This window comes from Cyprinodon variegatus, unplaced genomic scaffold (genome assembly GCF_000732505.1).
Source record: "Cyprinodon variegatus isolate N-32 unplaced genomic scaffold, C_variegatus-1.0 Scaffold94, whole genome shotgun sequence".
Classification (NCBI taxonomy): domain Eukaryota; kingdom Metazoa; phylum Chordata; class Actinopteri; order Cyprinodontiformes; family Cyprinodontidae; genus Cyprinodon; species Cyprinodon variegatus.
In genome coordinates this window covers 594,408-604,599 of record NW_015150547.1, presented here as the reverse complement: position 1 = coordinate 604,599, position 10,192 = coordinate 594,408, and the positions used below count along the sequence as shown (strand labels likewise).

Here is a 10,192-nt window from a genome sequence, read left to right as displayed (position 1 = left end):
AGGGTCCTTCAGGAACTTCAGTTTTTTAAGACTTTAAATGTAAGTTGTTGTGATATTATTTCTGTTGTTTAACACATAGATAACATCCTTTATGTTTATCTAAACATGAACAAATGAAGTGCTTCTTGTAAAGCACCAAATATTAAGCATATAACATGGATAAGAAGAGCATTGTAAAAGTTGGAAACCTTTTTTTTATTAGAACAGCTAATGGCCTTTATGGCTAAACATTAGCACACAGAGCACTTTACAACTTCTAGATATAACATTATATTGAAATTCAATTCAAAAATACTTTACGGATCCCAAATGGAACACTGGAAAAAATCGAAATCTAGACAAGTCATTTTTTCCTAAAATAAGTGCATTTGTTCTTGGATTGAGGAGGTAAAAGACGTTTTGTCAATGGAACAAGACAATTTACGTTTAAAATAAGAAAACACAATTGCATTGTCTTATTTCAAGTGCATATTATCTAATTATCTTATTTTAAGAGTAAAAATACTCATTCCATCTTATTTACCTACTGAAATTAAGGGTAAATACACTTAATCTAAGAAGTTTTTACTTATTTCTAGATCGTTTTTTCCAGTGAAATCATAACTTGTTGTATATGTTGATAGTTATACAACTTATTAAGAAGAAATTTTGTAAGAATTTCAATGTAATTTGTCTGTATAGTAATAAGCAACACATAATTTAGCAAATCCCACCAGCAACTAGAACACAATCATCTGGGCCGTGAGGACGTTACTTTAAGTAATTAACTGACCATCTATGCTAAATGTTCAATAGTCTCTACATGCCCTGCAGTGATGAAGCTGTTATCAGCTGCATTAATTAGAAAGAGTTTACAGTACCATTATATTTTACCACTTACTGTAGACCGACAATGAGGTCAGTAAAACCTCATCCTAGTAGACTATTTCTTTTTATTTTGCATTAATCCCTACAGTAAATGTGTTTTTCTCTTAAAGCTTTTCAAAAGAGTCATTAGTGTCTGGACTCTTCTAACCATTACACCAAAGAAAGGTTAATGACCACAAGAAGCTTTGTGGTTTTCTATTCATGGGCAGAAAAATCATGATGTTTATCCATAATAACACATCAATTGTCTGTTTTTCATGTCCTGGAAGACAACTTTACCAGTGGGGCAGGTTGATCCTCCTCATCTGAGTCAGATAAGGCAGAGAGGTCTGTGGCTCCCCAGTCCTCCAGACCCTCACAAATCGCCACAGAGTGAGCAGGAGCAGGCCAACCTGTGCAGGACAGACAGAGCAGAAAGATGGAAAACTGCACTGGTGCACAATTAAGCCAGAAACAATAAACAAACAATATCTACTTTCATTGTAATGTTAAAGATCAGTTATAATGATCTTTGATGTTAAAAGGCTGTGCAGGGGCTATAGGAAAGAAATGCTATTTATTTATTTTTTTAAATAGAGGAACTTGCATGAATAGTGCAAATTAACCATAATATCAAGAGTGGAAAATTAGATTCCTACAAGGAGCTAAAAATATTAAATCGTAGTGTACACATAATTCTCTACAATGATGCTGGATATTTTGTAACCTCCAAGAAACAAAATGTGACACAAAACCATGAGCCAAAGTTTTGAGTCCGTCCTGATATATTTAGATTGTTTGTTTTTATATTCTCACAGGTCTCCATTCTTTACATTTCTACAGGCCCCTTGAAATAAATTTGAATGAGATACTTTAGCTACTTTTACACAAAACCCAAAGATGTTCTCACCTTTGAGCTCATCTCTAGAGAAACAACAAACTTCGTAAATTGTACTTCATCCCATACAATGTTAAATCGATTATCTTGTTGATCAGGTCCCGTGTCAGATCTTTGCAAGGTTTTTTTTTTTATTTCTTAAAGACAAAACTTTTAGATACTGTTTATGTGCTGCAAGTAGGCATGATACTTTTGTGCACTTATACTATATATACGTTGTCTTGATCAGCACCAGGACCCCTTCTAAATCCAATTGATTTTTTTTTTCAAAAACTCAATAGAACTATTATTAATTTTATTTTATTTTATTTTATTTATTTTTTTTTTGCTTATTTCATCCAAATAAATAAAGACCCAGAATTGAAAAATCGTGTGCTCTTTTATTGACCTAATCTCCTGTTCTTTTTGGTGCCACCAATCTCATGACATCTCAATATCACACAACTTCTGACAGCTGGGAAAGTCTGACAGCATCCACCGTCAAAAATCACATTTTTACGACTGAGACATAAACTAAAATAGAGAGGCTGCTGCCCTGTTCAGATTAGCTGCTCAAAGAGCAACTTTTTCCTGAATCTTCTTGCTCTGCCTCACATCACGCCTCGCTGATCAAAGAAAGTGGGCTTTTTTTTGCAGGCACAGCCCGATTAAGATAGATGCTTTGTGGAGGGAGCCTCTAATTGCACGTTTTACACAGGTGAGGGAGGGGCTGCTGCGCAGACCGCAAAACTGAGGATTAGTCTGAGGCATCAAAAAGCAAAATACCACTTTCTCTACGGTTTTGATGAAGGAATTAGCATTAGAAATTAGATTTTGCATGAGGTAGGCCCTTTAAAACAATCGATTTTTTGCAGCAGAAAAAAGTGTAAAGTTTCTCTATAACAGAGGTCTTCAACAGGGGGTCCGCGACCCCTAGGGGGTCCATAGAGGTACTGCATGGGGGTCGCAAAAGTTTTGGTTGATTAGACTTTTTTTTAAAATATATATTCCCCCTGCACCTTTTTCCACTAATTGAAATGTCTTTAAATAGATATTAACATGAATTCAACACACTGTAGTAAACAGATAAATGGAGGCAGAAGATGTCTTTCAGTCATCAACGCACACATTCAGCGACACACAGGAGCTCTTTCAAGCTGGGCACCGTTTCATTCACAACACCTGTCCCATCAACCAGGAATCAGAAATACTTTAATAATCCAAGGGCCAAATTACTTTCGTTACATTACTCCATCTGTAATAGAGTGACTATAGGACTGGTTTGATATAACACAATTTCATAACATATATAATTAGGGGGTCCCCGCTCCATCTCAGCATCAGTTTGGGGGTCCTTGGCCTGGAAAAGGTTGAAGACCTCTGCTCTATAACATTCGGAAGAGGATTAGAGACACTGAAAAAATACAAAAAAGTTATCTGATTTTTAAATTTTATTTCAGTAGAATATGAGAAAAAATTCAGAATTCGGAGTTTATTCTCCGAATTCTGACTTTAATCTCCGAATTCTGACTGAATTCTGACTACTAACAATGTTAGCATCAAGCTGTAGCCATGTCTGTTTTAAAGACTAAAATAGCTTTCTTTTTTTAATCATCTTTTGCTCTTCCATTAATGAAATAGTAAAAGAAAAAAGTCAGAATTCTGAGATAAAGTCAGAATTCTGAGACTTTTTTCTCATATTCTACTGAAATAAAATGCAAAAATCATTTTACTTTTTTTTTCAGTGGCCCTAATCCTCTTCCATACTGACATAACATAACAAGATTTTATTCTCAGTAATAATTTCCCTTAATAAAATAATCTTACTGCAGAAGCCTGTTTTATATTGTTTAAGATGTTGAGAAAGAAAAAGTTTTTCTTCATTTACAAAATAATTAGCATGTTGTTAAAATTAAAATCTGTGCGATATTAATAAAAAGTAGACTGCTGTGACTCACTTCGTCGAGGTGAGTGAACCACAGGCTCTGAATGGGCAGGGCTGGAACGTGTGGAGTCCTCCGCTCTGCAGGTGTGGGAGTGGCTTGTCGCAGAGGAACTGTGAGGAACAGGAAGACACGCTGAGCAGCCTCCCACCGACGCGCCGTCCCACGACACACACATCTCTGACGTGCTAAAAAAATAACAAGGCATGGCCACAGAAACACAAACACAAGCACCACAAACAGGACAGGCAAACAAACGTCCACAGTGTCACAAAACCAAGCTCAAACCTCATCCACATTAACACTCAGCATTCCACTCTATTCACAATCACATATATTTCAGTTTCTGATTTTAACTGTGTCGTCTCAGTTTACTGAAATATATGGAGCTGTTATTTCATTCAAATGATATTCAAAACAACATCAAAATAGGGATTTATTTAACAGCAAACACAATTTAGCTAAAGTGTAGTTTAACTTGCTTTAAGTAGCTGATGGGGAGATTGGTCCATTTAAGACCAGTGAAAAAGAGAAAATGAATTCATCGCATAGGAAATAGGAAACACTAAAATTTCATTTGCGCTCACCCTTCAGCTACAAAAAGCAGAAACGATGTATGGACAAAGACTTTTTGAAAGTCTCCAATCAATTTGTATGTAAGAATCAAAAAGTCTCACAAGATAAAACCCAATCTAACGGACTATACAGTATGAACATGTAGATGTAAATGTGCATTAAGCTATAATATAAAATACAACACTTAAAATTAGAATAAAAAACAATTCATCTATCAGTGCCAAATACCTGTCTTTAAAACCCTCTGTGTCAAAAGTTTTAGCTGTTTTATTGAATAAATTGAATTGAATTAAATCTAGTAAAACTGCTTTTAGTTTTCTCTTTAAAACGAAAACTTTCACACACAATTGGTGTCTCATAGTAGGAAGATCCTGGCATAAATAAAGTGTTTTACTCTTATCTACATGGGTTTTCTTTCATTGCATTGTAAGCCTTAAGAGGTCTTCACAGGATGGCTTACTGATATATCGCTTGAAAATGATCACTTCTGGAGCCCTTTTGGTAAAACATAAAACTATAATATCCTGTACATTTGTTGGGTTTAATCTTTAGTTTTTATGAAATATGTTTAAGTATCTATATTTAAAAAAAAAAAAGCTCCTGTACCATAAAAGGACACAAGTTATGTTTCTTTGTCATGTGACACAAGACTCACACATTCCCCAAACCCATAACATGCAAGCATGCAAACAATTGTTGTTTGAACACATACAAAACTACAAAACACCCTGTAAAGAACTACAGGTGACTCTGTGTCTTTATTTCTCTTCATAAAATCTGTGTTAGAATTAACCAACTTTAAAAATTCTTTTAAAAAGTCATCCCGGGTCATAGTCTTTCCAACAAAGTTATAAAACAAAACACTGGACTTTTTTTTCCTAAGTTTGAAGAAGTTTTGCTTCCCATCCAGGAAGCTTTCTCAATTCAAAACGGCTGGAGTAGGGTTTGAGTTCCAGACTTATAGAGTGGCACAAACAAAAGCCTTGTTATGGCTTAGAAAACATGCAAATTGAACTGAAAAAACAGGTCCAACCTTTAGTAATGGGGAGTCATTGAGGTCGTGGTTGGCCTGCAAAAACCCGATACTAGCCCATGCCTCTGAAAAGGGAGTCATTAGGGTCATTGTTATACCTGCTGACCAGGCGAGAAGTTTCGGTCCCCTGCATGGTCCCCTCAAACCTCATCGCCATGCAGGGGACCAAACATCTCCCCTGGTCAGTCAGGCATTAACAAGGCTTTTGTTTTTGCCACTCTATAAGCCCGGAACTCAAACCTCAGTCCAGACAATTTAAATTAAGAAAGCTTCCTGGATGGGAAGCGAAACATCTTCAAACTTGGAAAATAAAGTGGTCTGGTGTTTTATTTTCTAACTTTTTTAACTTTGTTGAAGGATTTCCCCGGTAGAGTGGTCAAATATCAAAGCAGAATTATGACTGAAATTCACAGATGACAAAAAGACATGATTGAGAAGAATTAACATTAAAAACTTGTGCTTCCAATCTTAATCTTAAAATTCACTGAAGTAATATGTTTGCTAGGGTTTCTGTTTGTGGGGAATGTTTTTGTGTTCCTTTTTGGTCTCCATCCATCCACTAGATGGTGCCCTTTCCCCTATTGACCTGGAGGGCCTCTTCCGGTTTTCCACCCACACCTGTGGCTCGTTAGGTCATCACCAGAGGAGTATATGAGCAGCGGACTGTCACCACCTCTTCGCCAGAGTGTTTGCCAGTGTTGGGTACTCTAGCCTCTCGGAGCTTAGCAGTGTCTAACTTTGAGTTATCGTCTCTCTGAGTCCTCAGATCTAACCTTTTGTCTCTCTTGTGGTCTTCGGCAGGATTACTTCCTGATCCACTGGATAAGCCTGGTCCTTCAAGCCTTGGAAGGAATCATTCGTCTCTCTGAGATTAAAGGAAAACATTCAACGCTTCTGTTTGCAGTCCACTTCTGGAAAGCTCGTTTACAGTCCGCTCTGCTGCTCCTCTGCTCCACTACTAGTCTGCCTGTTCACCCTCCAGCCAACTATCTCCTTATCTGTACAGTCCCCGCTAACAGGAACCAAGGAGCAACCACCAGTCATCTTCTGTGAGTCCTTTTCTGGCTTTATTTTTGTATTGGCCTGAAATTCCCATGAACCTTGAACTCAACACTCTGATCTCCCCCTAGTGTTTCTGGTTCACCTGACCGCTGGATATTCTTCATGCTGAGAATCCCCTTTGTTTTGTCCCTCTGAGTTCCTCTGTTAGTCTGAGTTTCCATACCTCTCAATAAACTGTTTAACTTTTATCCTGCCTCTGAGTTGTTTCTGCATGGGGGCAAACTTTAAAACCCATCATGACAATGTTGTTATATGATTCAAATGGGTCATATCAGTAGTGAAATAATATGGTATGATATATACAATTACTTCTAAGTCACTGTTTAGTTACAAAATATGTTATTCAAATCAGTTCACCTGTCAGAGAGGAAGTTGTCTGTGAGCGGCAGAGAAGAAGCCTCGTCTGAGGAAAGATGAGGATAAATTGTCTGAGTTAAATCAAAGTGAATCTGAATATATAAATCATACTGAAATGGGAGTAAAGAAGAAAACTGAAGATAGCTAAACAGCTATAGCTCTGCAATATTTTACATGTAGATAAAAAATACCCAAAAAGATGTATTTTCCTAAAAAAAAAAAAAAAAAAATAGAAGACGCTTTAACTGAATCAATGAAATGATAGAAACCTTGACATATCTTCTGTGGGTTGGCGAGTATTTTTTGAATCTCGTTCAGCCAGGCAACTTTGACCTCCACGGTAGGAGCCTTGGATAGACAATACATACACAAACTTTTACACTGATATTATATTCAACTGGATATAAAATGAAAGACAAAAAAAACAACTAATACCTGAACTATGTATACAACTTCTCTGCCACTGTAGCAGATTTCAAATTTCCTCACATCTCCTTTCACAGTTTCTGTGATCGCCACCGCACTCATCTAGAGAACAAGAGGGATCTTTTTATATTACCATATAACATTATCAGTGAGATTTTTCTATAAACATCTCCTTTCACATCTTCTTACTGCATCCACAATTATTAACAAGTGAAAGTGTTTTACTCTGAGGCAGGATTTGAAGCTGTAGAAGATGTCATGGCTGTCCTCTTCTCGTCTCTTGCAGAAGAGCAGGGCGTGCTCGTAAAGGAAGAGATGTCGCTGCATGGGTTTAAATCTAGCCAGCTCCTTCATTCGCACCGCTGCCCGTTTGTGGCTGATCCACACGCTGAAGCTCCCTTGGAGTATAATGCGGCCCAGCTGTCTAATATCCCCCTGAAACCCAAGACAGCAGCGCAAAGTAGAACCGTCCTAAGATCAAGAAGAGCATCATTCATATGTGTCTTTTTGCTTGCAAAAAAGATTTAAGCAGAAGCCAACAGTACACAATAAATCCTATGCACTACATTTAATTAAGGGTTTGCTGGTACCGGGTATCCAGTGATGGCTATCTGATGCATGGAGTCATTGACAGACTTCAGCAGCTCCAACATGGAGTCAAGTGCCTCCTGGAGCTCACAGCGGTACTGGTCCTCCACACAGTGTTTCAAAAGCTCCTGAACAAAGACAGAGGGAAAAAACAGGAGCTTCTACTTAATCTAGTACATTGATTCCCAGAGATGGGGTCGTGACCCCACTTGGGGTCTTTGGTCAACAAGTATGGGGTCTGGAGTTCCCCTACAAAAAATAAATCAAATATCATGTTAGGGTACTTAAAGATATTAAAGCATCACTTAAAAATGGACAAAACTACTTTGGTTATTGATACTGTTTCTGATATATTCACCTCAAACAATACTCAATCTGTAAATCAGCAGAATATAATCTTCCTTTCCTTTTATACTGCTGTGCCTGTTTATAAGAGTCTGTGTCTATGGAGGACCAGAAAAGTCAGTTAAAAAAGAAAAAGCAGCCATTTCAAATTTAACATTAGAATCATATAATTAGAAATCCAATTTTTAATTGCACATTTTCAATAGAATTTTCAAGAGTAATTTTATTTATCAATATATTATTTAATACTGGGAGTTGAAAATGTATTTTGACATCCCATTTCTAAATAAAGAGATTTAAAAACTGCAATTCATAAATCTGATTATAAATACTATACCATCTCCATTTACCTTTTCGAGTCCCCTCTGCTCCCTAAACACTGAAAACCAGTTTAACTCTTTCACTGGTTAGAGTGCCACAATAGGTACACAAAATGACCAATGAGGAAGTTTATTTGAGGGTGTATGCATGTGAATAAAATCTAATGTACAAAAAAGCCAAGAAAAAAAGCAAAGAACCCTTAGGAGTCCAGAAATAAAGACCTGAATGATGAGAAATGGTCATTGAGAAACTACCAATTTTAAACTAAAGAAACGCCATATCAGAAATGGCCCTGTTTCTGTTTTTTTGAAGAGGAATTTACTGATTTTTCATCCATTTTGGGCTCAATAAATAGCTACTATGCAGCCTTAACGCAATCTGTAAAGTATTCCTGCGTCATAATTTTTTTTTACATATTAAAGGTACAGTATAGTGGAGGATTTTCGCGAATTATTAAAAAGATCCACCCTCTCCACTTAAAAAGAAGTACATTTCACAACCCTGTACCCGCTCCTGAAAGGGAACACCTATTAAATGCGTGTGACAGCATGCATGAGCCCATTTCTCCTCGCGCACGCTCTGTTTAAAAGTTGCTGTTTGCGTCACTCATACAAGCATTTCACATTTTCCTGCAATTTGTGATGTGAAAATCTATTTTTTTCAATGCAATCATGCATCAAAATAGTTAAACCCCATTGGATTTTCTGTCACACTAGCTAGTTAAACATATATTTACATAAAAACAATAATTATATTTTAATCATCAGGCTCATAGGTTGTCATAGGTATTATGTGATGCTGGATACATTAAAGTAGTATATGGGGGAAAAAAAATGTTGCATGAAATGCCATCAAAGGGAACCTGTTTGTTTTATAAGAGTAACATTTAATTTGTCAAATCTGAAGACAAATGAGATAAGAATTGTTAACCTAGATCCTCTTTTTGAAAAATCTCCCGCTCTTTGCATTAACAGAGCATAAATATTATCGGATAAAACCTCTTATACCCTCACCATGGACTGTTCTCCCTGCTGCCCTCTTAGAAGATGCTTTGCAGCATCTGCTGCAGTTCCAGCAGGTTCTGCAACAGCTTTTTCCCCGCTGCCATTAGACTACTGAACGGTTGAAGTCTATACTGGACTCTGCATCAAACAACATTATTTCAAATAAAAAATTTAAGAAAAATGTGTATCTTATCATTTTATTTCACATTACAAGCATTTGGCCAAGGAATTTTAAGTATTGTTCTAAATGAGGAGAGCAAATATTTCTCTCAGGGCTTGGTATTATTCAGCTATGCAGCCATAGGTGACTGATAACTTCATCAGACCCCTCCTGGTAATGTTTGACCACTCCTGTAATTCCTTTAAAGTCCAATAATAAAAGCAGCAGAAAAGAGAGGTTTGGGCAGAGTTGAGTACAGACTTTTCAAGGGGTCTCGCACTTGGTCTGTCCTCTCTCTCACTTTTCTGCAGAAAAAAAAAAGAATGCTTGCTCTGTTTGGTTTTTATTTCTGGGACAATAAGTGGTTATGATTATCAACCTCATCAAAAAACGTGGCTGAAACTTTCATAATCCTTTTTTTATCCATATTTATTATGCACTGCACTGAACCTATCCATATTAATGTCATTTTGCACCATTTTTTTAAACTGTTTTCTTTTCTCCTATACTGTTTACATGATGATCACTGCTGCACATTAAAATGGTTATGTCCATTTCACTGTTGTAAGCTGTAAACCATGTAATCTTGTTTTGTATACACTCTGTGTATACAAAATGACATTAATATGGATAGGTTCAGTGCAGTGCATAATA

The 10,192-nt window shown here is 36.7% G+C and overlaps 1 protein-coding gene across 1 annotated transcript in view; it reads right to left on the bottom strand.

Annotated features, from left to right (window-relative positions):
* LOC107084181 (proto-oncogene DBL-like) overlaps positions 1 to 10,192 on the bottom strand; it is a 23,445-nt gene that overhangs the window by 2,902 nt on the left and 10,351 nt on the right. Inside the window, exons 18-24 of the mRNA XM_015373892.1 lie at positions 7,711 to 7,836; positions 7,346 to 7,555; positions 7,130 to 7,222; positions 6,964 to 7,042; positions 6,695 to 6,740; positions 3,682 to 3,854; positions 1,147 to 1,259 (exon numbers count right to left, since the gene is read on the bottom strand). Coding sequence (XP_015229378.1) covers positions 1,147 to 1,259; positions 3,682 to 3,854; positions 6,695 to 6,740; positions 6,964 to 7,042; positions 7,130 to 7,222; positions 7,346 to 7,555; positions 7,711 to 7,836 — 840 coding nt within the window. The remainder of the gene's footprint in view (positions 1 to 1,146; positions 1,260 to 3,681; positions 3,855 to 6,694; positions 6,741 to 6,963; positions 7,043 to 7,129; positions 7,223 to 7,345; positions 7,556 to 7,710; positions 7,837 to 10,192) is intronic.